The sequence below is a fragment of the Canis lupus genome, chromosome 21 (genome assembly GCF_048164855.1).
Source record: "Canis lupus baileyi chromosome 21, mCanLup2.hap1, whole genome shotgun sequence".
NCBI classification, from domain to species: Eukaryota; Metazoa; Chordata; class Mammalia; order Carnivora; family Canidae; genus Canis; species Canis lupus.
Genome location: NC_132858.1, coordinates 7218273 through 7246014, shown reverse-complemented (window position 1 = coordinate 7246014; position 27742 = coordinate 7218273). Strand labels below are relative to the sequence as shown.

The 27742-nt window shown below is 54.9% G+C and overlaps 2 protein-coding genes across 8 annotated transcripts; both read left to right on the top strand.

Annotated features, from left to right (window-relative positions):
- The first annotated feature begins 463 nt into the window (after window positions 1–463).
- Window positions 464–8756, top strand: MRGPRF (MAS related GPR family member F). Of its 7 annotated transcripts, none has more exons than XM_072790271.1 (3): window positions 467–729; window positions 3808–3915; window positions 6901–8756. In XM_072790271.1, the coding sequence occupies exons 2-3, from the start codon at window positions 3868–3870 to the stop codon at window positions 7882–7884; spliced, it is 1032 nt and encodes a 343-aa protein (XP_072646372.1). In that variant the 5' UTR covers window positions 467–729; window positions 3808–3867; the 3' UTR covers window positions 7885–8756. The 7 variants fall into 7 exon arrangements, with proteins under 7 accessions (XP_072646377.1, XP_072646372.1, XP_072646370.1 ...); XM_072790269.1 differs by having other exon boundaries at window positions 3803–3915; XM_072790272.1 differs by lacking the exon at window positions 467–729 and adding an exon at window positions 859–1228 and having other exon boundaries at window positions 3803–3915.
- A 13066-nt stretch (window positions 8757–21822) lies between these two features.
- On the top strand, window positions 21823–22872 carry MRGPRD (MAS related GPR family member D). Its single transcript, XM_072792025.1, has one exon. The coding sequence runs from the start codon at window positions 21823–21825 to the stop codon at window positions 22870–22872; it is 1050 nt and encodes a 349-aa protein (XP_072648126.1).
- Window positions 22873–27742: the final 4870 nt, after the last annotated feature.

Below are 27742 nucleotides of genomic sequence, written 5' to 3'. Positions count from 1 at the left end.
TCCTGGTTCCATGAGCCGACAGGGGGCCCTAGGCAGATTCCAGGTGGGAAGGGGAATGGGCTGACCCCTGGGTGGCACTGCTGTCCTGCTGCCAGTCTACGTCTCAAAAGTGCCTACACCTCCCTCTCCATGGAGCCCTCACCTTGCTACCTCCCAGCTTCTCTGTAACAGCTCCTGAAGACGTTTAAACAAGCGGGTGGGGGTCTGTCCCTCGTGGCCTGCACGCCCCCGAAAGACCCAGTGGGAGCAGAAGGAAGGAACCAAGCAAGTGCACAGCCCCGAGCTTTCTGGGGGGCAGCCCTGCGGAGCTGAGCTGCAGGATGCAACTGAAATTAACAGCTGGACTCTGGCAGCAGTGCTCGGGCCAACATGACGTCACCAGGCGGGGAGTTGAGTTCCCAGTGAGGCTGGGGGAAGAGGGGTTGCTCCCGAGCCCGAGCCCGGCATTCCTTCCCGAAGCTTCATCCCAGCCCTGGCTCAGCCCCTCCTCCTGTCCTCCTCTCCTTCCCCCTCCCTCCTGGCCTGGAATTGGGTTTGGGGCGGGTTCTGCTCCCCAAGCCATCTCCTCCGCAGGCGGGCAGGCAGGCGGACAGGCAGGCAAAGGCTGTCCTCCGCCCCGAGCTCCCATTTTCTGAGGCTCCGGGGCTGCCCTGCCGCCCCGCAGCTCCCCGGCCAGAGGCGGGTGCGCGCTCCGTGAAGGGGAGACCTGGGACGCTCAGGACAGCGCAGGTAGCTGCACGGCCGGGCCCAGGGAAGGCTGCAGGGAGGGAGAAGGAGGTGGGTGCTGTCGGGGCGCTCAGCCCCCAGGAATCACGTGGCTCCGAGCAGGAAGCCTGAGGCCCCAGAGAAGACTCCAGCACGCTCTGAGGCTCTGACAGCCCCAGCCTCGGTGACCGGTGACCGGCCCTGGCGTCCTGGCATTGCCTGTCCCCCACCCTGGCCTCCACCTCCCACTCCTGCTCTGTCCTCCCAGTGGGAGGGGTGGGGGCTCGCCCTCTGTCCCTACCCCCACCCTCACCCGCCATCCAAGTCCGCTTTCTGGAAGGGCGGGAAGGGAACACCCAGCCGGCAGCATCCCAAGTGCAGAGAGACTGCTCCCACTGTGCGCAGGCAGCTCGCTGGCCGGCCGCGTCTACAGGAGGCGGAGCGGCTGCAATCCCACCTTGTCCCAGGCGCCTGGTGCGCTGTTGGCTCTTGAGTCCCCAGATTAGTCTCTTCCATCGGAGCTGTGAGCTGAGCTGGGGACCCTGGCCCTGGAATGGGAACCGCAGCATCCCTGGGGTGGAGGGCGGCTGTGACACCTGGGAGGGAGGGGCCGGGAAGCCGGGTTGGGGGATTGCAGCCTGAGTGTGCCCACCTAGGCCTCCTGCAGGACAGCCTCACCGCCGTCACCGTCAGGTTCACTGTCACCATCAGGGTCCCCGGTAGATCTGGCACTGGGCTGTGGTACGGTGGGGTGAAAGGAGAGAAGGTGGATAGGTGGCCGGACCCTTTGAGGCCTTGTGCTTTGCAGGGGGGGTCAGGAGTGCGCAGAGCTGACTGCTTTTTCTGTTTGCTTTAGTAGGAGCTACTTCTGTCATAGGCCAGATCCCAACCCAGGGAGCACACACACTCCCCTGTGTTCACACACGCTGCTCACACACGTCACACGCATCACACACGGGTCTTTTTGTGGCCCATCTAGGGTCCGCTTGGCTTCTAGATCCCTGTATGAGGGCAATCGCCTTCCAGACTACCCGTGGCAAGGTGGCAGGAGAGTTCGGGGACACACTAGGGGCATCCACACATGGAAGCAATCAGCGGGGTGAGGTAGGAGCCCTTACTTCATGCCTGGGCTCAGCTGGTCATCACAGGCCGACCCTAAGCTGGCTGCCCCGGGAGGCGTCTCTGTACCGGGGGGTGGGAGGGTGGGCGGGAGGGTATCTAGCTTGGCTGAGGTGAGAGGGCAAGGCCGGCAGTCAGGACATCCCTGAGGGCCCAGGCCTAGGGGTGGTGGGCAACCAGAAGGGCCACCAAGTACAGTGGGAATCCATCGGGGACCAGGAGGGATGGTGGAGGCCAGTAGCTTGCAGCCCAGTGTGCAGGTGAGCATAAGGCCTGTCCCAGGCAGTGGGGACCGTGGCCTGGCTGGAATCAAGATTATGTTTGGAGGAGGCGTGGGGCTCTAGACACACATTTGGTAGCCTATGCTATCTGTCTGCACACACTACACACGCACCAGACTCGCCCACTTCCTCTGGGGCACCAGGGCTCCCACCCCGTGGACAGCCACCTAGGCCATTGGTGCTGCCCACACTGTCACGGCAGGCGGTGCTGTGACCCGCACACTGGGCATACATGTGCGCTCACCACACCCACAAGCCACACACCCACAAGGCTCATGGCCACACTGTGCAAGAGTAGGGGCGAAGAGCACTCTGGGGGGCCAAGGCCAGGAGGGGAGCCAGGCTGCAGGGGGTGGGGGGCCTGGGTCCAGGTGCAGGTCCAGGTGCAAGTGCAGGTCCCTGCACACCCCCTGCCTCGGCTCCAGAAGGTCAAGCATTAAAGAGGGTGCCAGCTGCGTGCAATTGGCCACCCTTCCCTGCTGATGACAGGCATGCCTGCCTGGGTCTCACCTGAGCCGGGGTGTGGAGGGAAGCGCAGGGCCGCTGTGGTTTGGGAAGGAACTCCAGGGGAGGCTGGCTGAGCAGCCCAGCATTCCCTCTGGGTGGAGGGCAGTCCCAGCACACTGTGGTTCAGCCTCAGTTTCCCCACCTGCACAGTGGGAGGACTAGGGGCTTGCCTGCTGGGACAGGGCTCAGACTGAGGGACCAGACTCAATTCAAAGGGGACCTGGAGCACGTGGGCCAGTGACCTCTGCCTGGCCAGGGTGGAGCAGTCTCCATCAGGCAGGGATGCCCCTCCTGGGGGCTGTCACCACTCCCAGGCCTTCTGACTTGCAGTCCTAGCTGCGTACAGCTGCCCTTCCTCCCGCCTGGAGCCGGGGCCATGGCAGTGCCCTCCCGGCCTGCTCCCTCCAGCTGCTCCTCCTCCACAGCCTCTCTGGGCTCAATGATACACAAATCTCCCAAACTACGGTGGGTACAACTGTTACCACGTGAGCTCTGGGCAGGTGACTGCACCTTCCTGGGCCTTGGAACCCCCCCGCCCCCATCATGGCTGGTAATGAAGACCAAGTGGGATGATGGCCATGGACTGGCTGGCATGGCATTCCACTCCTGGCGGGGAGTCACTATCTGAGGGGTCAATGGTGGTGACAGTGATACTGAGGATGACCAGGTTATCCTGCCTTGCAGTCACGTGTTGTGGAAGGACCAGACACCTTCAGGAGTTACAAACACAGGGCCCGACCAGGTTGCTGGGCCTGGCTGCCAGGAACCCCATCCCACCAAGGGCTGGCACAAAGGAGGCACACGGCAAATCTGTGTGTATATAAATGCATGTCCCCAGAAGCCATGTGGCTTCAGAAGTCTCACAGATCAAGCAAGAAGGGGTGAGGAGTGGGGTTTCTGCCCAAGGAAGCATCAGTGAGCATCTAGGGTGTGATGAAGGGGTGCATAAGGAGTCCAGGCAGGAAAGGGTGGTGCAGCAGATGTTACCGCCCTGGACTCCACAGGACAGTCCCCGTGCCTTCCACACAGCCTCGGAGGCTCTGAGTGAGCTGGGTGCTGGTTTGCCTGCTTTTCCTCCAAAGTGAGAGCCCTTGGGGGGCCGGAGGGCACAGGGGTCTGGAAGGTGGAGGGGGCTTTGGGGCAGGTGGAGAACCCTGTTGCCCTGACAAGACCCTTTCTGCCTTTGCCAGGGCAGGTGTGCGGGCGGCGCACGGTGAGCAGAGCCGTGAGGAGTCTGGACGGGCCAGGCCTGGAGATGGTGGGGAACTGTTCCTGGGAGGCCCATCCTGGAGCCAGGGGCAAGGCAAGTGCTCCAGGCAGCGGAGGGGGCTCGGAGCCCTGCGGGGCCGGGTGTGGCGGGAGGGGCAGGCTCAGCCCAGCATCTGCTCGCCCTGCACTCTGCCACCGGGGCCCATCCCCTGTCTCAGGACTAAGAGGTGGGCAGCAACCCTCAGGGCTATGTGGTCCCCCAACCGGATCCCTTCCCGAGCCCACCCTGTGAGCTGTTACAACCTCGAGGGCCCGTGTTCTGTCTCCCCCCTGCAGAGGTGGGGTGGTCAGCTATGTCCCGTGGCCAGGCCTTGCCAGGAGGCCTGAGAAGCTGGCACCAAAGTGGCCCTGATGTCATGTGCCCTCCGGAGCACCACCCGCCCAAGGCCAGGGTCTGGATCAGGGCATATATCCGGGCACCAGCTGTGGCCAAGACCCTGACATCACATCAGGCCACGCTGCCCCTTCTGGACTTCCCAGCCCCCTCCTTCCCTGAGGTCCTGGAAAATTCTGGGATTCCCTTCGAAATCCTGGGCAGAACACTCTCCCAGTTGGAAGGACCCTTGGAGTCTGTCTAGTGCAGCCTTATTCACATCTGAGGAAACTGAGGCCCATGCCAGCATAGGAACTTGACTGGGATGAGCCCAGAGGTGGGGACAGAGCCTGGACTCCTGCCCGGGGCCTGTGGCCCTTGGCCTCCTTCCCCAGAGACCACTGTGGAACAGCAGCCACAAGAGGCAGAGATGGGACTGGCTGGGGAGAAGTCTCCAGAAATCCCCGGAGGAAAGACAGAGCCCCGGGAGGGGGGCCAGGCTCCAGAGCCCGCATTTTACAAGGCAGTATGTGGCCGGGGATGGCAGCTACACGCCCAGTGACTCACCCGGCCCTCCCGCTCCGACTCCCAGGAGGGGATTGCAGACTTTTTCCAGCCTGCGAGAAGCTCTGAGCGATCCCTCGGCGTGGGCTTGTCTGGTGCTCCGTGGCTGTGGCCGGAGTCGTCAAAGCCACCAACAGGAAAGCCTGAGTAAAAAGCAGCCTCAGCCAGTGGGGGGTTGACAGACAGATAGACAGACAGAGATGCCGAGCCAATAAGTGTGCCTAGAGGGAGATGGGGGGCTAACAGGACCCCCTTAGCGTGCTTGCCCTGACCTCACAGAAGTTTGGCCAACACCCCCACTCTCTGCTCGCAGACTCCCCTGATAGAAGCACACACACACACACACACACACACACACACACACCCGTGTTATGGGGTATCTGGCAAAGCTGGCAGACTTCTGGAAGGTGACAGACTGTCCCAGCCTCAAGAACCTTTCCATTTGTTTTCTTCTGGGGAGAGTCATGAGCGATGGGAATGATACCTAGCCTTAGACTGGGGCGGGGGGTATCGGAGGGGGTGGGGGCGTCAGGTTCAGGCTCTGTGGGAAGGAGGGCTGGGGGGACCAGTGACGCCCGCCGGGCTGAGGGGAGGGAGTGACAGTGCTTGGGCAGCCCTGTCGCTTGGAACAGGAGGTCAAAATGATAGCCCGAGAATGAATCCAGCTTGTAGATGGGTTATATTTGGCCTACACGATGTTTTTCTAAATGTGACCCTTTAAAGATCAGGGTAGTTCATAGTACCATCTAGAGTTCTGGCTTCTCTGGGGAGGGAAGGAAGGATGACGGGCTGCTCAGCCTGTGGTCCGTTCCAAGCTGCCCCCCTGCCCCCCAGCACCCACCGGCTGGAGCAGAGCAGTTGCTCACTGTGCTCAGGACGGGTGTTCTCCACTTTGCAACACCGCCTGCCCCCCCATGGTCCTTTGCACAGGGCCCACCTTCACGCATTTGTCCCCAGCCCACACCCTGCAGGCAGGATACTCAGCTCAAGTATCAAAGTGCTTCCCCAGAGCCTGGGGTCTCCACCTCCCCAGGGAGGCCCCGAGGTGCATCCAGATCCCTCTTGATCCAGAAACCCAGATTCACCCTGGCCCTGCAGGGACCACCTCTTCATCCCCAGGTCTCTCTGATCCCGCTATGGGACACCTAGGTTCCTGCTCCAGTCAGGGCCAACGTCCATTTTTTTAGTCAATTATTTTACTTAATTGTTTTACTTTCTTTAAAAGATTTTATTTATTTATTCATGAGAGACAGAAAGAGAGAGGCAGAGACACAGGCAGAGGGAGAAGCAGGCTCCCTGCAGGGAGCCCAATGCAGGACTTGATCCCGGGACTCCAGGGATCATGACCTGAGTGGAAGGCAGATGCTCAACCACTGAGCCACCCAGGTGCACCTATTTAATTTTTTTTTGAATAAATATTTTCATGTGTTAGTGTGGAACATGGCAAATGTACAGAAAACGTGCCAGGACAGCCCCGGGCTGACCCATATGCCCCTCACCAAGCGTTAGCCTTTGCCACCTGTGCTTCCCCTCTATGCACCTCATGGTAGACTCTTCCAGAACTGCTGGAAAATTAGTTGCAGCCACCAAGCCCCTTGGGGCCCAAGTAGCCCTGTGAGAACAAGGACCCTCCAGTGCAGAGCCACAGGGCATGTTCCTGCTCAGAACATCTAACGTTGGGGCAGGACCAGGATACACACATACAGACCCTACCCACATTTCCCCGTCACCCCGCTAACATACTTTACAACAACCAACAGGGCCCTTCTAAAATCTAGGACACAGCATCACATTTCTTGGTCATGGCTCTCCATTCTCCTTCAATCTAGAAAGGTCCCTCAGCTGTTCTTTAACTTTCCTGACACGGACACTTTTTGACCAGAGTTTATTCTGACTGGGGGTCAGTCCTGTGCCTCTACTGGGGACTGACGGTTCTCACTGTCACTCCTCTAGGCCGCTGGCAGCAGCCTCTGGGGCACAGGGTGGTGGCACTACGTGGGAGCAGGGTTGTCTTTGGCTCTGGTTACAGAGACCAGGGACCCTACAAGCCCAGACTCAGGACCAGCGCACCCGGACGCAGGTGCAGGCTGGGGAGTGGGGCCCGGCCGGCATCACAGGTGTCTCCCCTCTGCACCTGCACAGATGTGTCCCGGCGGGAGTGAGGCCCCGGAGCTCTACAGCCGCGGCTTCCTGACCATCGAGCAGATCGCCTTGCTGCCACCGCCGGCCGTCATGAACTACATCTTCCTGCTCCTCTGTCTCTGCGGCCTGGTGGGCAACGGGCTGGTCCTCTGGTTTTTCGGCTTCTCCATCAAGAGGACCCCCTTCTCCGTCTACTTCCTGCACCTGGCCGGCGCCGACGTCGGCTACCTCTTCAGCAAGGCCGTGTTCTCCATCCTGAACACGGGGGGCTTCCTGGGCACGTTCGCCGACTACATCCGCGCCGTGTCCCGGGTCCTGGGGCTCTGCACCTTTGTCGCCGGTGTAAGCCTCCTGCCGGCCATCAGCTCGGAGCGCTGCCTGTCCGTCCTCTTCCCGGTCTGGTACTGGCGCCGGCGGCCCAAGCGCCTGTCGGCCGTGGTGTGCACCCTGCTCTGGACCCTGTCGCTCCTGGTCACCAGCATCCACAACTACTTGTGCGTGTTCCTGGGCCGGCAGGGCTCGGGCGCGGCCTGCAGGCACGTGGACATCTTTCTGGGAATCCTACTTTTCCTGGTCTTCTGCCCACTGATGGTGCTGCCCTGCCTGCTGCTCATCCTGCGCGTCGAGTGCCGGGCCCGGCGGCGCCAGCGCTCCGCGAAGCTCAACCACGTCATCCTGGCCATGGTCTCGGTTTTCCTCGTGTCCTCCATCTACTTGGGGATCGACTGGTTCCTCTTTTGGGTCTTCCAGATCCCGGCCCCCTTCCCCGAGTATGTCACCGACCTATGCATCTGCATCAACAGCAGTGCCAAGCCGGTCATCTACTTCCTGGCCGGGAGGGACAAGTCTCAGCGGCTGTGGGAGCCGCTCAGGGTGGTCTTCCAGCGGGCCCTGCGGGACGGCGCCGAGCTGGGGGAGGCGGGGGGTGGCACCCCCAACACGGTCACCATGGAGATGCAGTGCCCCTCCGGGAACGCCTCCTGAGAGCCAGGACCCGGAGGGGGCAGGGGCCGTGGCCCCCAGAGACCCTTTGCCACAGGACAGGAGCTTGGCAAGTGCCCCGGTGCCCAGGCACAAGGAGGAGAGTCTGCTTCCCGCCCCTCATGCCTCCTTCTCCGTGGGCCGGAGGCTCTGGGGGTGGCTGGTGGACTGAGCAGCCCCCTGCCAACAGGCCCTGGGACCCGGACAGGCTCCCGCAGCAATTCTCTATGGTCAGAGGCCCATGGTTGGGAAGTTGCCCCCGGAGGGTGGGGCTCCTCCTCCCCCCAGGCTGGTCAGGAAAGGAGACGCGGGGGTCACCCGGCCCCATCCACCTCCTGCCCCTTTAAATCAGCCCTCCTTGAAGATGACACAGGCGCCCCCACCGCCCCTTGGGGCGGCAGCTTCGCCCCATCAGGGCACCGGTCTCTCCGTTGTGCCCTCCGAGCAGTGCTGGCGAGCCGACCGGAACGAAATGGTGCTATGTGGGAGAGGGCTCTGGCTCACCCGCCCTGCAGCTCCGTCCTTCTGCACACGATGTCTCGATGAATCCTTTGCTGACTTCAGTGGAGGAGTCTCGGGTCACGGCCAGCAGCTGGGCAGGAAGGAGCTCTGGCCAGCTCGGGCAGGCCACTGCTCTCTGACTCCCCGCGGGCCAGCCCCTGGGCAGCCTCCCGGAGGGCACGGTGTGTCGGTCCTCGAGACTCGGCCGACTGTCCGGGGCCTCTAGGCTCCAGCCCCACCCCGCCCCCCGAAAGTGGGCACTGGTCCACCTGGCCACCCAGCCCACCTCCAAGCACAGTGGCCCTGCGTAGCCAACGCAAGTCTTACGAAAAACAATAAATGCATATTAATAAACGTTTTATATCATGCACTGAGCAAGGCTTCCTGCTGTCTCCTGTTTATGCTCTTGCCCCACAGTGAGGGCCCTTGGGCGCCTTTCTGTGCTCTGCCCCCCCCCCACTCTGGACCCCAGCTCCGGTGCTCTGCCTCCGGGCTGACCTGTCGACACCTCTGGAGTGTTCTCTCTCCTGGCAGGGTATCCAGCCCTCTGATGGAGCCTTGGTCAGCCACACTGTCCTGTCGGCTGAAGCCTATGTCCTTTCTCACCCGTTCAGCAGCCCCTGCTCCCCTTGCAAAGTTTTCATCACGGGTCTACTCAGTGCCAGGCCTTGTGCTGGCTAATACAGTCCCTGCCTATAAGGAGCAGAGCGTGTCCACACAGAGGCTCCCTGGGTTGGGCTGCTGCCACTTCTCCTACTGCTACTTGTCCAGAATGCTGCTCCGCATCCCATACTCTCTGAGGCAGGGGCTGGGCCAGGCCAGAGGCTCCCCGACTGCCCCCTTGCCTCCAGCCAGCCCCCAAAGAGGCCCATCTTGGGCTCCAGGTGTCCAGCCTAGGATCCCAGCCCCATTGCAGGGAAGCTCTGAGAGGAACCTGCTCATGGGCCCAAGGAAAGACCAGGGCAGAGGCACCAGTGGCCCAGGTTGGGAGCAGGCCCCTGTCTGCTGAGGGTAGGGCGAGGGCAGGGAGAGGGCAGGTGGCTAACGGAACCAACTGCCTGCCCACCTGGGGAGCAGCAGTGCCACCAGGCTCCTGCAGGCCTGTCTGGGGGCTGGCATTCCGCTGAAGACCTTGGATGTGTTCTGCATTACCCTAGTCATCCCAGAGCATTTCTTGGTGACCAGCCCCCCAGGTGGCTGCCCTCATCCCTGCCAACCTCTCCAGACCACTGCTCTCCTTCCCAACAATCCCAGCTGCTCCTCCAGTCGAGGTCACTGTTCTGCAGAGAGAGGATCCTGTGTGTCTGGAGGCAAGTGGAAGTCAGTGTGCCTGCCTCTCCCGCCCCCCAGCCTGGTGTGCATGCTCCCCAGCCTCCCACACTCCCCGTGCCTCCCCACAAGCCAGTCCAGGAATCCCGGAAAAGCAGACTTGGAGGCCTCATATCTGACACTTCTGGGGACTCAAAGAAGCCAAGTGGGGTCCCGAGGACACATTCAAGGGGCAGGACCCGTTCACAGGGAAAGCTTCTACCAGCAGGCCTCCCTCCATGGGGTGGAAATGCTTTCCAGTCCTGAAAGGGGCCAAGGGGGGAGCTACCCCCATCCTTCCCCAAAGAGCTTGAAGGGAGCACCCTCCCTGGGTCCAGCTGCAGCCGCTCAGAGCCCAGGCCCAAGGGTCAGGCTGGCAGCCCTCACTCGCCACAGGGCTTGGAGGTCAGGGAAGGGCTGGCCCCCCAGGGAACACCTATTTGCCCATGCTTAGTGGGTGCTGGCCTGGGAGGGTAGGGGGTGAACCCCAGGGATCGGCCCCTCCCAGCCTCTGAACCTTTCTCAGGTGCGGACCCTACAGTTTCTCCAGGGAGCAAGACCTCTCCTGCCAACCCCCCGGAGGATTGCCTGCACATCCCGCCCACACCCTGGGCTACCTCTCATCTGTGTTAATGGAAGGGAGGCCACTTTGGTGCTGAATCAACAAAGGGGCCAGGGAGCTGGCTGCAGGGATGGGGCAGATGTGCCTCCGCTGACCCCACCAACAGCAGCTCAGCCAGGCCCAACCCCAGCATCCTTCTCTCTGGGTATCTGGTAAAGGCAGGAAGCAGAGGGCCCCGGGCATCACAGATATCCACCCGGAACTGTCTGCAGCAAGGGCTCTGGCCATCTGCCCTCTGACACCTCCGGGTCAGCGGAATTCAGGGAGCAGGTGTCGCCACCCACCCGCCAAGGGGCCTAGAGGTGGCGCACAGGGAAGGAGCACTTGTCTCCCTAGCCCGCTGCTCCAGCTGTTACTTAGTGGGACTTGCTGCCACCCCCGGATACGTGGGCCAGAGGGTGAAGGGGCCCTCCTTCCAGCCACAGCTGTCCACACAGCACCAAGTGAGTGCACCAGCACACTCCCGGATGATGAAAGGGATAAACAGGTGCCAAATGTGGAAAGTCCAAGGAGACGGGGCTGCCACCCACGAGCCGCGGGCCTGGCTTTTCTCACATTCCAGGCACAGTCCGGGGGAGCTGTCCTAAATGCCTGGTCAGGCGGGGGGCGGGAGCTAGCTGGCCTGGAGGGAGCAGGGTGGCCAAGAAGGAGGGACATTAGGGGAAAGAGCTAATCCCGAGCCCCGATGACTCAGGCACGGACTGCCGTTTGCGGAGGACCTACTGTGTGCAGTGGGCCCCCATTTCAGAGCTCCAGCTGCAGAGCTCATCTAATCTGCACAGATGGGCTTCGACCTACAGCCTGCAAGCACCCAGCGTGGAGCCCCAGGCACCGTCCAAATGCCCTGGTGGCTGTCTGCTTGCCCTGGAATCCAGGCCTCTGGCTTTGGTGTTCCCACCAGCAAAGCATCGGCAGCTGGGTCCCCAGCAACACCGCGTGGAGTAGACAGGACAGGCCCATCACAGCCCAAGGAGAACCCAGATTGGCCCTATCAGAGGCCACCATCCATCACTGGAGACCAAAGGAGGGGACAGCTCAGGCTCAGGCTGCTGGTGGCCGGAGCAGGCAAGGGACTGGCAAGGGACATGTGTTCAGCAGACAGCACGGCACATGGCCTGAAAGCTGAGGCCTCTTCCCGTCTTCCTGTCCTGTCTTTGTAAGATGAAATGGAATGCCTCTCTGGCATCCACCTCACTGTTTCCCGTCCCCTGCCAGCTGTGGTTTTGAGATAATTGAGTTTTGTATGTGGGGCCAGAACGTTGAAGCCCGAGATCTTTATGCGCATGCACATCTTGGTCCAGAATCCTCCGCCGAGATACTCTGTCTTTCCCAGGAGCCAGCCACGGGGTCCTTCTAGAAGGTGGGACCAAGGAATGGGTCCACATACGGTCCAGCCTCTCCACAGACAGAAAGAAGCCCAGCCCAAGGAAATGCACCCTGAAACATGTTGGCCACAAGACCAGGAAGCTACAAAAACACATTGTAGAGATCTTCCCTAATCGGAGCAACTCAGAATGCTAGCACAGTGAGCTCACGTCGGAAGCCAGTGGGGGCTCGAGAGAACAACAACACGCCACAGTTCACAGAACGAAGACTCATGGAAAAGTCTGCTCCCATGAGTCAGAATGCCAGCGCAAAGTTTCCTGGCAATTCGGGAGAAGGCTCCCCTACTTAGGCAGATTTTGTATAAAAAGAAAAAAAAATCTTTGTGATTGATTTAATAGTGGTCTAATTTACGTACAATAAAATGAACCCATTTAATATATAGCTCGATGTCCTTTGACATGTACATAGGCCCGTGTCCTCACCAAACCAGTCTGTGGAATGTTCCCATCTTTGCCCAAAGAACAAAAATGTCCCAGTGCCCCAGAGCACCCAGCCCCCCACCCCGACCCTGCCTGCAGCCTGGGGTGACCACCTGCCTCTGCTTTGCACCATATATAGGTTAGAGATGACGGATCTGCTTCCTGGGCAGATTTTAACAGCTTGTCGGCCAGGACTCTTGGGGATAAGTAACAGAAACTGAGTTTGATCTAGCTTGGGGTTGGGGTGGGGAGCATGTGGGTGTTTTAGGAAGTTTACTGATTCACCTACCAGGGAAACTCCATGAGTGATTTCTGCCACACTCACTTCTTTCCCACAGAGGATTCTAAATGCTCCTACCCCAAATGCATAGTTGTATTATGCACTCTCCTTCCCCCCAGGAAGAGAGAGGATCCAAAGTCAATTCCGGGGACTGCCTCCCCAGCACTGAGCCCAGGACCTGTGGGCTCTTAGCATCTCTGTCCATGGGATCCAGAGAGACGTTCTCCAGGACCAATACAGGAAAGGATTGCCACTGTCAAGACGCACAATTCACAGTGGAATAACCGTGATTCTTTAAAAATTGCATTTAGGAAAGGAAAGAACAGAAACCATGCATGCTTAGCCCATTGCATATTCCATACTGGGCAGGAACCAGTGCAAGGTGCAGCATGGTGGCCAGAATCCAAGATGGTGCCCCGTCACCCACCTCCCGGCCCTCACAGCCTCACATGTGATCTCATATCGTGAGGTTGGGCCAGACCAGGACACTTGCTTCTAACCAATAGAATGGGACAAAAATAATTAGGCTACGTGAGATTGTGACTTCCACCTTGCTAGCAGACTGTCCCCCTCGCTGGCTTTAATGAAATCAGCTGGCATGTTGTGAGATGCCAAACCAGAGATGCTCCAGGGTGAGGAGCTGAGGGCAGCTTCTGGCCAAGAGCCAGCAAGGAACTGTGAGGAGCTTAATCCTGTCAACACCCACGTGAGCCTGGGGAACGGAAGCAGAGCTGATCTGCCTCCTGACACACGCGGCCTAAGGTGGCAGGTGGGGCCTGACAGTCCTGTCACCCACCAGGACCCAGTCAAGTGCACATATGAGGGCAGGGTTTGCTACATGCCTCTTCCAGGTATGAGTTTCCCCACTGGTTAGGATTCTTGGCTGCAAGTGACAAAATCTCCACTGAGGTGCATACACGCGGATGAACTCAGGCTCACAGTACCATGATTGGCTTGTGCCACTGGAAAGTCCAGGTGTGGAAGGGGTCCAAGAACAGCTGGATCTGGACACGCGGATCCAGGAACTCTGTTGGTCAGACTGTGACTAGTCAAGAAGTATGAGCATCTGCATCTGCCATGCACTGTTCTAGGCACGGAAGGTATAAGAACATGAGAATTCCTGCCTTCTGGAAGCTCGTGCCTTCTTGGGTGGCTAGTCTGTCTCTGGGCCTGAGGCCTCGTGTTTCCAGCCCATTCTCAGGCTATGTGTTACCTCCTGGAGGTAAGACGTCCACCATGGCCCTGGCTCAGCAAGCGCAGAATAAGAGCCTGGGATAGTCTGAGCCATTCCTCTAAAATCGGGATGGCTATGTTCCTGGGAACATCCGTGAGCACAATGGAGCCTCTCTGTCCTGAGTCACCTGTTATTGACATAGGGCATTGGTGATAGTTTCAGCAGCTGAGCTCCCCATCTCTCCTCTCTTCACTCATATTTCTTTCCAAAGCTGAGGCCCAGGGTCTCCCACACCTACCTCTTCTTTGCCTCCAGGGTCAGGCAGGGAGTATTAGCACGACAGCTCCAGGCCTCAACTACCAGTCACCCAATGTGTGCAGGACCCCAAGCAGCTGTCAGGTCCCCGGGGGTTGCCTGGCATGCCAAGCTACATAGCTGGGAGGTCAGCCTCTATCCTGCCCCAAGAGAGGGCTCAGCTTTATGGGGATTCTTCACTTATCAGGCAGGAAATTGGGTTCAGCCAATGTGGGGAAAAGATCCCCATTCAGGGCTGAAATGATCTCCTCCCTCTTGTCTTCTGTGGTGTATACAAGGAGTTAAGAGAGGCCCGAAGAGGTTCTGTGAATTTCAGTGAGGACTTGGACACTCAGAGGGGTCATTTAAACCACACAGTTCCCCAGCTAATAAGCAACAAAACTCAGACTTGAAATGTGGTCCTGGACCCCAGGCCTATGTTCCTTCCTGCTTGGGCAGGTCCATTAGCCAAGAGTGGCTCTCCATGCAGATGAGTGGGTAGACATAATGGCCTCTCTCTCAGCCCACAAGAGCCCCTCTTCCCTGCATGGCTCAGCATTAACTCTGAGATGATGGGGCCTGCTAATGCTCTGAGGTCTCCTTGGCTGTTCCCAGGTGGCCTTCAGGAAGGGAGGCATTGCCAGGATGGCACAGGAGAGGGGTGGACCCCACCCCCACGGCTCCTCATGGCCCCCCAGCCTTGTGCTCATTTCCCTGAAGGCATGTCCCACCCTGGACTGGGAGTCAGGGAGTCCACGCCTGCCCAGACCCATTAGCCCCCAGCCAGCTGGTCTGGAGGCCTTCCAGTGGGTGGGGCAGGCGCCTTCCTGCACTTATGTCTGAAGCTCCCCTTCCAGCATCTCAAAGAAAGCAGAGTGAGGGTTCTTGGGGCATCCCTGGAACAGGACTCCTACTCGGCTGGGGTTGGGGAGCAGCCAAGGATAACTCTGAGCGGCCCCGCAGATCCAGAAGCAGGGCCGGGGCAGGAACAGGTCAAGGGCCCGGGCCAAGTGCAGGTGCTCCCGGGAGCCAGAACCAAGCACCGGAAGCTGGCCACCCTTTCCTGAAGGACTGAGCACCACATCGGGAGCAGGTGAGAGCCTCAACTTTTTACTCTGTGGGTGGAGGAGAACATGGTGGCAATGGGCAATGCCTTGCAAATAACCAGGGACAAGAGTCCTGGTTCTGTCAGGGGCACCTGGATGGCTGGAACAAGTGCATCGACCTCTCCAAACTGGCGTCTTCCAAATACAACGGACTAATGAAGCCTAGCTCACCATTTAAAGTGGTGACAAGTTCATATCACTCCCAGGGAACCAGCCCCACGGAGAGCCCCCATCAGTGGTGAGAGCCAGGGCCAGGACAGAGGGGGGCAGGCAAGTGTCAAGTGAGCACAATTTAAGAAGACACATAGGTCATTTTGGGAAAAGCAGCTCATGAGGACCACGAGGTAATAGACTTTCATTAATATAAAAACATTATATGGAAATGTTCAGGAAAGGAACCCTCAAGGGTGTAATCACACACAGTGAGACGCAGGGTGAAGGCAAAGCCTAGTTCCTCTTCACTGTGCAGGTCTTTTAAAATAAGACCGTTTTGGGATCCTTGGGTGGCTCAGCGGATTAGCGCCTGCCTTTGGCCCAGGGCACGATCCTGGAGGCCCGGGATCAAGTACCGCGTCGGGCTCCCGGCATGGAGCCTGCTTCTCCCTCTGCCTGTGTCTCTGCCTCTCTCTCCTTCTCTGTGTCTATCATGAATAAATAAATCTTAAAAAAAAAATAAGACCGTTTTACCACCTCGTCCAGATAACTTTGTTCATGTTTAAAGTACAAGGAGAGGGATGCCTGGGTGGCTCAGCGGTTGAGCATCTGCCTTTGGCTCAGGGCGTGATCCCAGGTCTGGGGATCAAGTCCCACATCAGGCTCCCTGCAAAAAGCCTGCTTCTCTCTCTACCTATGTCTCTCTCTCTCTCTCTCTCTCTCTCTCTCATGAATGAATAAGTAAATACGTAAATCTTAAAAAAAGAAAATAAAATAAAAAGTACAAGGAGAAACACTATTAGCGGGAAATGATCCCTTCCTCTAAGTCTTCAGTGGGGTAGATAAAAATTCAAAAAAGCTTCAGAGGACAGGAATACTAAAGCTAACTCAACAGATACTATATCTTAAACTATCACCAACGGCAGGTCGTCACTGAGGCTTTGCTACGTGCAGAGATCGGGTCAGCAGCCGGGAGGACACAGAGAGGCATAAGCCAGATGCAGGGCTGTCCCCGGTGCTCACAGGCCCAGTGACATACCCAAGAGCTTGGGGACAAGCCCATCAGAGGGAAGGCAGCAGTGCGGAGGAAGAGTGACCTGGAGCTCCAGTGTCTGGTCTCTGGAGGACACTAATCTTATTGGATCAAGCCCCACCCTCTGGATTTCATTTAGCCTTAATTATCTCTGACATCGGGGCTTGGGGCTTCAACGGATGGTTTGAGGGAGACACAATTTAGTCAATAGAAGCCAGCATGAGGTCCTCTCTCACTTTGACCCCCCAAATCCCTCCTCTCTTTCCTCAATCCCAATATCTGACCCTTTCTTTCTTTGCAGGAAAGGAGGAGCCTTCCTGCCTGGGGTCACACCCAGCGGGTTCCCTAATTCTCCCCTGGGCGATGCCCAGCTCCCAGCCACCTGCCCATCCTACCGCCGCTGTCCCCAGGACCCCCCTGCAGCCATGGCCTCGCCTGCGCCCTCAGTTCTCCCTCTGCTTAGTGGCTCCAGACCACATGCCAGGGGCAGTGAGAGCTTTCCCAACACTACTGCTCAAACCTCAGCCTCCTGGTCCCACTTCTCTGCCTTCCCCACGCACCTGCCCATTACAACAAACCCCTTCAAAAGGTCACCCACACTCCCCGAGTCCACAGCCGCCTCCTCAACGTGTCTGGGGTCCCTGCAGCTGGAGCCGCCCCACCAACACCACCATCCCCTCCCACACTGCACACCGACCTCTGTGAGTTAGCCACACCTGAAGCTTCATACTCTTGCTTGTCGATGGTCTCCCCTCAGAGCAGCATCCCTTGGGGGGAGTGGCAAGCCATGCCTGGCAGCCCAGGCCCCAGAACAGCACTGGCCTGGTCGGCCCTCCGTCCCTGTGGGTGGGCTATCTAGAGACCACTGGGAAGAAGCCCAGGTGCTCTGAGGGCCCCTGTCCAGGTCCCTGGATCCCTGACCAGAGCAGGGGGTGGGAGGGGAGCTCTGCATGCACCCAGAGGTAGGGTCGGGCATGGGACAGGGGTGGCAATGTGCAGCAGGTACAGGCCCACGTCTTCCCTCCCTGAGAGTGCGGCCCGGACACTCCTTACTTAGCATGGGGTTGTGTGGCCTCTCCCTCGCTGAGCCCAGCAGTGGGCAGGGACGGATCGCTTGCATTCTGCTGCTGGGGAGGGGCCAGGGGTCCCCCTGCAGGGACCTCAGTGGGTCCCTCACAGCAACCCCTCCACCTGGCCTCTACCAGGGCCTCTTCAAGCCCCACCTGCCCTTTGGGTCCCCACATTGCTATATACCCCTCTGGGGGGTAAAGGATAATTGTATGTATTGTTATATTTCCTCCCCTGGACTGTGAGTTCTGTGAGAATCAGCTTTGTCTGTCGTGGCCATTGCCGTACATGTATTGTGTGCATGTACACGTATATACATGTATGTGCATATTGTGTATGTATGCACCTGGGCCATGTGTGTGTGTGCATATGTGCTGTGTTTATGTATGTATCTGTACTATCTATACATGTATCTGTGCTGTGTGTATACATATTATGTACATGTGTGTGCATATAGATGTACATGTGCTATTCTATATCCATATGTGTTACATACGTATAGCACTATACACGTATACATTTGATAGATATTATTTACATTTCTGTGGAACCTGAGGGAGGGACCCCTGACTATAATGACAAGGCACCTGTGGAGGTTGGTAACTGTGTGTCATGGTACCACCCACGCTCCCATTGTGGATACAAAGAAATGCAGGAGAAAACATAACCCCTCTGCCTGAGACTGTGGGAAGTGTGTGAGCAGAGTCAGCATTGACTTGAGTAGCGAAAGCCCCAAATTTGCAGCACTCACAGGCATAGAGTCTGAATTTACAAAGTACTCTCATGATGCCAAATCTCCAAGCCATGAGCCCCATCACAAACCTTTTCCTGGACCAGTGAAATCCTGTGAATCCCCGACAGAAGCCAGTGCCAAATGTCTGATAGTGAATCTAAGTATTAAAAAAGAAGAGGGCCATGACATAAAAGATACATTTGCCCCGGGATAATAGGATCATCTTGGGTTTGTACCTACTTAACAAAGTTTCAAAAAGAATGAAGAGAAAAATGACAAAACTTATTTGTAGCAGATAAAAATATTTGTAGTGTTATGAATATGTAGTGTTATGAATGTATGAATTTGTAGTGTTATGAAAATTTAAATTTTAAAAATTTAAGTGGCTTTCAATTTTTAAATATTTAGGGGTGAACAGCAATGAAGATACTACATACCAAAGCTCATGAAACATCTAAAGAAATAATTAGGAGTACACCTATAGCCCTAAATACCCGTTAGAGAAAGAACATTTGAAAATTACCTAAGCATTCAACACAAGAAGCTGAAAACACAATCACAAAGTAAATCCAAAAAAGTGGAAGAAGTAAAAGCATCAATTAAGAAAATCAGAAGCAAAGAGGTAATAGAGACGATTAAAAAAAAAAAAAAAAGCAGTTCTTGAAAAAGCAAACCTTTGGCAAACTGATTTTTTTAAAAATGACTGCACAAATTTTAAATGACAGATGAAATTGGGGTTAAAAATAATAAGAAAATACTGTGTATTTAGAGTATTATATCAATAAATGTAAAACCAGAAAGCATGAATAATTTTCCAGAAAAAAATAATATTCCCTACTCTAACTCAAGAAGAGATTCAAAATCTAAATAAACCTAAACCAGTAAATAAATCACAGTTGTAATTGCTTTTTACAAAGCTATGCATGTCCACTAATGCTCACATAAAAATTACCAGACCAGATGGCTTTACCTTCTGCCAAATCTTCAAAGAAAGATAATCCTTACATGATACAAATTGTTCTAGAGGGTAGAGAAAAAAAGGCAAGCTCTCCAAGTCATTTTATGAAACAAGTATATAACCTTACAGCTTTGAAATAAAAAACAGACAAGGAGAGTAACAGAGAGGAAAATTATGGGCCAATTTCACTTATGAACATGGGTGAAAATTTTCTGAACAAAATCAGGACACCCAAGGGTGTCCAGAGCAAACTAGAAACAGTCTAACCTAAAAATGTAAGGACGGATAAACACCAGAAAACTTACCACTATATATCCACCACATAAATAGACAAAGGGAGGAAAAAAAGAAAGTGATTAGGTGGGTGCAGAAAAAAAATTGTGACAAATTCTATCATTTATGATAAACACTCTCAGACAATGAGGAAGGGAACTTTTCTCACCTTGATACCAGAAAATACCACAAACTCTGAGTAACGAACACATCTGATAGAGAAACTTCAAGATTAGGGAGGAGATAAGTATGCCTGATTCTGACTATTGCTCAGCAGAGTACTAGATGTTCTGGGCTATGCTATAAGACATGAAAAAGAAATTAGAGGCATGAGCATAGCCGCACAGGAAATCAAGAGAATCAACAGAAAAACTGATAGGTATGGTACAACAAATCAGGACACTCGCCTGATTAATAAAAGTGACAAAAATCAACAGTGTTCCTCCACACCAGCAATGATGAAGAGGAAAATGTAATAGAGGCTTTTCTGTCTCTAGCCACAAGGAAGGAACTGGTGCTGGACCAGCCCTCCCGTTGTAAATAACCAGAACACTGGAGAAAATATAAGACACAACTGTGTTCAGATATCGGACAAGAGGCCCCCGGGACTGTGAACTCTGAGGAGAAATGTAAGAGGTGAGCCCTGTGATCACCCCGGCTTTCTGCCTGGAGGTGCTCTCTGAACAGTGGCACCAAAATGGGGAAAGCCAGGCGGAACTCGGTGGTCTCCCTAAAGGATGAAACTTCATGAAAAGGGCAAGGGACAGGTACTGAGTGGCTGTCAGCCACACAATGCCCAGAGCTCACACAAAACCATAATATATATTTTTTGTTTTTAAGAGTTTATTTATTTATTCATGACAGAGAGAGAGAGAGAGAGGCAGAGATACAGGCAGAGGAGAAGCAGGCTCCATGCAGGGAGCCCGAAGCGGGACTCGATCCAGGGTCTCCAGGATCACACCCCGGGCTGAAGGCGGTGCTAAACTGCTGGGCCACCAGGGCTGCCCCCATATATATATTTTAAACACACACGCATAAAAAGTGTGTAAGAATGGAGAAACCCAGATCAGAAAGTCATAAAAGAGTCCTGTGTGTGTAAACAGGAACTTGATAAGTCAACAGGGAAAAGACAGGCTGTCTGGGAGACAGTTTTGGGAAAACTAGCTCATAATATGGAGGAAAAATTAAGCTGTCTTTATCCCACACAAAAATAGTTCCAGCTGGATTCAAGACCAAATTCTGGAAGGAAAAAAGTATAAAAATAACAGAGGAAAATACAAGGGGATTTCCTTTTCACCCAGGAACATGAAATAACTTATGACCCAAAAGCTGCAACACTTTGGGGTGAACACGTATGGGAGTTGATTATATCAAAATCAAGCACGTCAGCACACTCAAGCTCACAACAGAGTAAGCTACCATACTGAAGAGAGCTCTCAGAGAATGACACCTGCAGGGTCTAAACCCAGCAAGGATTCAGAAGCCTGCAAATCAAGAGGGAAAGGAAAGGTATCCCAACTGAAAAACGGGCAACCGCTGTTGAGCTCATGGTTCAGGTTACATGGCAGGTAAATGAACTGATTCTCAAGCTCACTGTCATCAGTGAAATGCAAGTTCACACATCAGCAAAATCCACTCTGTGGCCATCAGGTTAGCAAAAATCAGGATAGCACGTGGCAGCAATTATTGGTGAGGGAAAGAGGAAACAGGACCCTTCCTGTCCCACGGTGGAAGTGAGCCCTGATGCAGCCATCCAGGGAGGGAAGCAGACAATAGTGAAGCTAAGCATGCACGTGTCCTCTGGCCCAGCAATCCACTCCTGGAACATCCCAGAAAAATCCTGAGCTGAATCCAATGGGGACAGGCATGAGGATGTTGGACACAGCATTTCTACCATCCTGGGACTGAAGAAGCGGATAGGTAAGATGAAACACAACTTGTCCATACAGCCACCTATAAATATCCTTAAAACAACAACAACAACATAGTGTTGAGTGAAGAAAAGTAGCATAAATTCTAAATCACAATGATATTTCTGTAAATTAAAAAACTTATGGGCACCCACCTTTTTTGGAAAGATGGCTGGAGGTCCAAGGACATATGTTAGACAGGTTAGGACAAGAGGGCCGCAGGGTTGGGATGGGGATGAAGATGGAAACACACACACAACAGTTTAATGTGGTTTTAAATGACCTGATGTTCATTGTGTGCTGCAAAGTGAGGAGTGTAATCAAACATAATTGCCCCCACGGTGCCAATTTCATAGGATTTGAGCTGTATAGGGGAAGTTGATGAAATGAATAGATGTACAGAAAGCCTTTGCTAAAAGTCAACACTTCTTCATGATTAAAACAAATAAACTCAAAACACAAGAGAACCCCTTAACTTGACAGAGCACATCTAAAACAATTTCGGGTATGTCGTGGTGGGGGTGGTAGAGTCAGCAGGGAACCAGTGGGAACCAGTGGGAGTCAGGGGAGTGGGCAACAGGTCAAGCCTCCTGGTTGTGGTTTCTTGCAAACAGAACCCTGGTGAGAGCCCTGAAGCAGGAAAGTTGGGGTGCACGGCTTCCAGAAGTCCCCTGAGGCCCAAGCAACACAGAATCTCACACTGGTCCACCTACCTTCCACAGGATGAGCCAGACTCTGAACGGCAGCCAGATCCTGAAGCCCACCCCATATAGCCCCATGCTGGATGCCCCATACAGCCCCACGAGGGAAGTCCTACATGGCATTGTGGTGGGCAGAGAATACCACCCCACTTTGGACTCCTCAGACAGCCCCAAGGCTCAAGTGGTGCTGAGCATCCTGGCCATGTTCACCTGCGTGTGCGGCATTATGGGTAACAGCCTGGTGATCTGGCTGCTGACCTGCCGGATGCAGAGGACCCCCTTCTGCACGTACATCCTCCACCTGGCCGTGGCTGACCTCCTCTTCCTCCTCTGCACGGCCATCACCATCTGTCTAGAAGACAGCCTGCTGGCCTATGAGGTGATGCAGAGAATGAAGTACTTTGCCTACACAGTGAGCCTGGGCCTGCTGACGGCCATCAGCACGCAGCGCTGTCTGTCTGTCCTCTTCCCCATCTGGTACAAGTGTCACCAGCCCCAGCACCTGTCAGCCGTGGTGTGTGCCGTGCTCTGGGCCGTGTTCCTGCTGATGAACATGCTGGCCTCGTTCTTCTGCAGCAAGTTCTGGCATTTCAAGAATGAGCAGTGCTTCATAGTGGACTCCACCTTCAGCACCCTCATTATGGGGGTCTTCACCCCAGTGATGACCGCATCCAGCGTGACCCTCTTCGTGCTGGTGCGGAGGAGCTCACGGCAGTGGCAGCGGCAGCGCCAGCCCACGCGACTGTACGTGGTCACCCTGGCCTCCGTCCTGGTGTTCCTCATCTGCGCCCTGCCCCTCGGCATCAGCTGGTTCCTCTTCTACTGGCTGCTCCTGCCCCTGGAGCTGAAGTCTCTGTTCCACCACATGGCGACCTTCTCCTCAGCCGTGAGCAGCAGTGCCAACCCCATCATCTACTTCGTGGTGGGCAGCCGGGGCCGCCGGGGCCTGCAGGAGCCCCTGGGGGCCGTGCTGCAAAGGGCGCTGAGGGAGGAGCCGGAGCTGGAGGGGAGAGAGACGCTCTCCACGGGCACTGGCACCGGCACCGGCACCGGCACCGAGGAGGGGGCCTGAGAGCCGCTGGGCCCGTGCATCTGCATGCCTGCCCCGCTCAGGGCCTGTCTGGCCTGCTGTTGACAGCCCCAAAGACTTGCTTCTTGCCCTGCCTGCCGGGGCCCCCTTCCTCTATGCCAAAGCCCCCACGGCACAGTGTGTCCTGGTTCTCAGAATGGGACTCAGCTGGGAAGATGACATTCAGTTTGTCCGTTCGCACGTACGGACAGAGGGCACACCTTCGCTTTGAGGCCTGGCCTGCTGAAAGCTGATTCTCTTCAGAGTCCCTGCAGGTGGGTAGCAGCACCCACCTGACCGAGACAGCACCTTCTCCCAGCCTCTCTCTCTCCCTACAACAACATCTTTGTACAGGAGGCGGGGTATGGTTCCTGTGACCTCATGGCCTGATGCTGGTCCTTGGGCATGTGCTGGTGGCATCAGCCTTCCCCCAGGTGTCCTGCCGATCCCCTCATGACTGCAGTCTTTGGCTAGCCAACTGTGTCCATCACCGGCCATGAGCCCAGAGACTGCCTCGTCCTCCACGTGGCCCAGGCCATCACTCCACCCTGGTCTTTGCCTTCGGGTCGCCTTGCACCACCACGCCTGGCGACCAGAGTCGGTCTGCTTGCTTTCCTCCGGGAGGCCGCGCTGAGACAGGAGAAGCCTCTGCCTGGCCTCACTGGAGATGCACAACCGGCCTTGATGGAGCTGCGCCCTCGAGGCGGGGGCAGCCTGGAGGCAGCTCTGTCCCAGAGGCCTGTGTGGCTGCACAGGTCGAGGTCTTCCTAGACCTGGTGGAAACACTTCTCCCCCCTAGGGCCAATGCCTTACAAGGGAAGATTTGGGACACTTGTCAGCACACCTTGCTCCCCGCACCTCTTTTCTTGCCACAGTCTCCTGGGCCCAGAACAAGGAGTGGACGCTTCTTTTCCTTTTCCTGCCGTGCAGTATCCAGCCCTGTGGTTATCCTGTGGCAGCAAATCTCCTGCATCTGTGCTGCGGGAGGCAACAGAGTCCCCGGAGTGAGGTACTTGTGTGTCTAGGCCTAGGACCCTCTGGCCTGGCTCCCCCTTGGCATTCACCGACCTGAGACAGAAGGAGCAGGTGAGCGTGGAGCACTCTTTGTTTCCTGCGTCACCTGCCTTCCCACCTAGAGCCAGCACCCCAGATTGATGTGCCCCAAGGAGGCCTATGGGGTGGGGGTCCTTCATCAGTCACTCCAGGCATCTAATGAGCACCCACTACCTGCACTGGTCTTGCATGCCATAAGCACTTAATAAGTGCTCATTTGGGGGTGCCTGGGTGGCTCAGTCAGCTAAGTGTCTTCAGCTAGGGTCATGGTTCCACATTGGGCTCCCTGCTCAGCAGAGAGCCTGCTTCTCCCTCTCTCTCTGTCTGCTGCTCCTCCTGTGTACTTGCTCTCTCTGTCAAATAAATAAATAAATAAATACATACATACATACATACATACATACATACGTACAATCTTTAAAAACCAGTAAGTGCTCATTTGGCTAATAAGAATAACCAACATTGGGGATCCCTGGGTGGCTCAGTGGCTTAGCGCCTGCCTCAGCCCAGGGTGTGGTCCTGGAGTCCCGGATCGAGTCCCACGTTGGGCTCCCTGCGTGGAGCCTGCTTCTCCCTCTGCCTATGTCTCTGCCTCTCTCTCTCTCTCTCTCTCTCCCTCTTTCTGTGTGTGTTTGTGTCTCTCTTGAATAAATAAATAAAATTTAATTTAAAAAAGGAATAACCAACATCTTTACAGTGCTTTACAGCAGTGGAGCTCAGAGAAGCCAAGCTCTGCCCAGCGTCACACAGCTAGAGCACAGGACCCCATGCTCCATGGCCCTTCTCTGCCCTGGGCAGTGACAGAGTGGCTGGCGTGAAGCAGATGGTCAATGATGAGGGTAACCTCGTCTCTCAGGGTAAGTGCCCCTCATAAGACCCTCCCTCACATGGCAGGGGAAAGAACCTGAGAAATTGCTCAGACAGTCATGTTTTGATACAACTGCTAATATTGTACATCCATGAGGGCCACATTCTCACCTTCTACCCCAACTTTTCCTCCATCCCTCTGCCTCAGGCCAGGCGACACTGGTAAGGCCACAGGTATTGGGGGGTCCAGCTAAGGAAAAGTTGAGTTAGTGACACCTGCAGCTTAGGTCTCTTGGGGCACATTTATGTGGTTCGTAGTGCATCATTAGGCCATCATTATCTATCCCTGTGTAGGAATGGCTTCCAGGAGCATTCCCACTGCCTGCTGTGCCAACCCAGCTGGCATAATGGGGAAAATGCAGGGCCAGGCATGTGCGGAGATACGAGCATCACCAGCCATTTGCGGGTAGCAGCTAGCAAAGAATAAACAAGATTGGGAATGTGCAGAACCAGAAGCTCATTTGCAAGAAAGCCCTCCGATCATCAGACGCAGAAAACTGAATAGTTCTCACCCCTTAAGAATATGCTTAGTCATGCAGCGTGTGTAATCATAAAACATGCCACACCTTCTTTTTGATGGGTAATGTGCAAAATTCAAATTACGGGATCTCAGAGCTGCAGCATAAGCTACAAAAATGTCAACGTGTGAAGTTGCATGTTTCATGCATCCTGGCTATGGGTGCTTTTAAATAAATCTGATCAGTGAGGAAAGACCAAGTTATCTATTTTCTCTATAGAGATTACAGAATGTGCAAGAACAAGAACTCTAGGCCCCAGGCTGGGGTAAGGGAGGTGAATCTTGCCTCCATCGCACGCTAGCTGTACCATCTGGTCAATTCACTAAATCTCTCTAAGTCTTCATTTTTGCACCTTGGAAGGGACAATATTCATGCCCATCTCAAGGAGTCAAGGAGATGATCGTGTTGTATTTGGCTCTGTCTGGCCCAAGCAAGGACCCAGTAGTGGTTACGATGTTTGTGCATGGACCTTTTGGAGGATTGGGGAGGCCTCCAACCGCCTTTCCAGGGAGCCCACAAACTTGCTCTTGGAGGCCCGCCTGCTCCTCATTGCAGGAAAATGTTTTTTGTTTTGTTTTGTTTTTATTATGCAGGAAAATGTTAATCAAGGAGTCCTCACTTCCAGAGACCAAAGGGGTTCTCGGAGTCTTTCTCCCAGGTCCTCACCACCCCAGAACATATGAGGGGCTGGCCCAGAACCCAACGGACCAGGCGTTCTCTCTGTCCCAGGACTCTGAATCTTGAGGAGTGCAACAAGACTGGAGAAGTATTTGGAAGCCACCCATTCCCACCGGGGCAACCTGACGTTTCCTGGAGATCTTGTTCTGACGCCTGTTCTGTTTTGATGCCAGGTTCCCCGATCAGTGTGTTGATTGTGGAGGCTCTCCACTGTCTTTCCAGCTACTGCTCTGTTTTCACTTAGCTTGGCCACAGCGAGGCCTGCAGTCATGGATGTTACCTTACACAGAAACCCTCAGAAGGAGCATTGCTGGTGGCGGAGCCTCAGGTTAGTAAACACATGGGACTGAGAACAGAAACTCAGCCGAGAGTGTGAGGCTCATAAAACTTAAGTCCCAAAACTCCCTGCCGCCCAGCTCTTCCTTTGTCCCTCAAGGAAGGAGGTCTCCCAATGTGTTCACGTGGTTGTCTGGAGCTAGGATGGTGCCCCCGTGGCACCCAGGACACGAAGGAGATGGGTGTGGAGGAGAAATGTACTGGCCAGAAGCCAGTCTGTGGGAGATCCTTCCAAACAGATACGGATTCACTGTTAAGTGGAGGAACTCCTTCTCAGGGGTGTGCACACGCAGCAACCAACTAGATAGATGTCATCAGAGCAGAAGCTGCCTGCAAGGTCGCCAGTGACTTCAAGGTTCTCAGTGGATATGGGTTCCCTCTTTGAGCTTATCCTGTAAGTGGAATATTTTAAGGCACACACCAGCTCGGCTTCTCCTTTTAAAGATCTGAGCAGGGGGGCACTTGGGTGGCTCAGTGGTTGAGCATCTGCTTTGGGTTCAGGGCATGATCCTGGGATCCTGGGATCGAGTCCCCCATCAGGCTCCTCGCAGGAAGCGTGCTTCTCCCTCTGCCTATGTCTCTGCCTCTTTCTGTGAGTCTCTCATAAATAAATAAAATCTTTAAAAAATAAAAATAAAGAGCTGAGCAGAAGGCAGCAGGCTGTCCTCACAAAGCCTTTCAAGTCCTGCACTTTGGGAGTGGTGACATTCCCAATACTCCAAAATACATTTTGGAATTGGAAGAAAAACATGGATTGCAAATGAAAAAGGAAAGGTTTTTCAAATTTGGAGACGTATTTTGGAAGATTTCCTCCCAAATAGTGAGAAATTATAAACTTCTGACTTAAATGAAGGGGATCTCGTTTGCTTATCTTTAATTTTGTTTATTTGTGAACAAGTAAGAGAAAGTTCAGATTGAAATCAGTGGACTATGAGACAGAAGGGATAAAGATAAATATTGAAGTCAACAGCCATTGGTTCGAAAATGAGAACTGAATTTAACCGAAAGTAATTCAAGAAGAAGAGATCATTGTGGGGACGACTGGGTGGCTCAGTCGGTGAAGCACCTGCCTTCAGCTCAGATCAGGATCCTGGGGTCCTGGGATGGAGCCACATTGGGCTCCCTGCTCAGCTGGGGAGCCCGCTTCTCCCTCTCCATCTGCCCTTCCCCCTTCTGGTGCTCCCCCTCTCTCTCTCTAATAAATAAAATCTTTAAGAAAAAAAAAGAGGAAGAGATCATTGTGGAATAGAAATTCATCAAGAGGAAGAGGTCTTTGTGGAAGAGAAGAAACCAAGAGCCTGTGGGTTTCTGATAATCCAGTTAATGAGGGATGCATCCCATAACACTGGGAAATATTTACATCTTGTGCTGATTTGACATCAGTGAAGGCAGCTTAGATCATAAGTCACCACTGCAGCAAG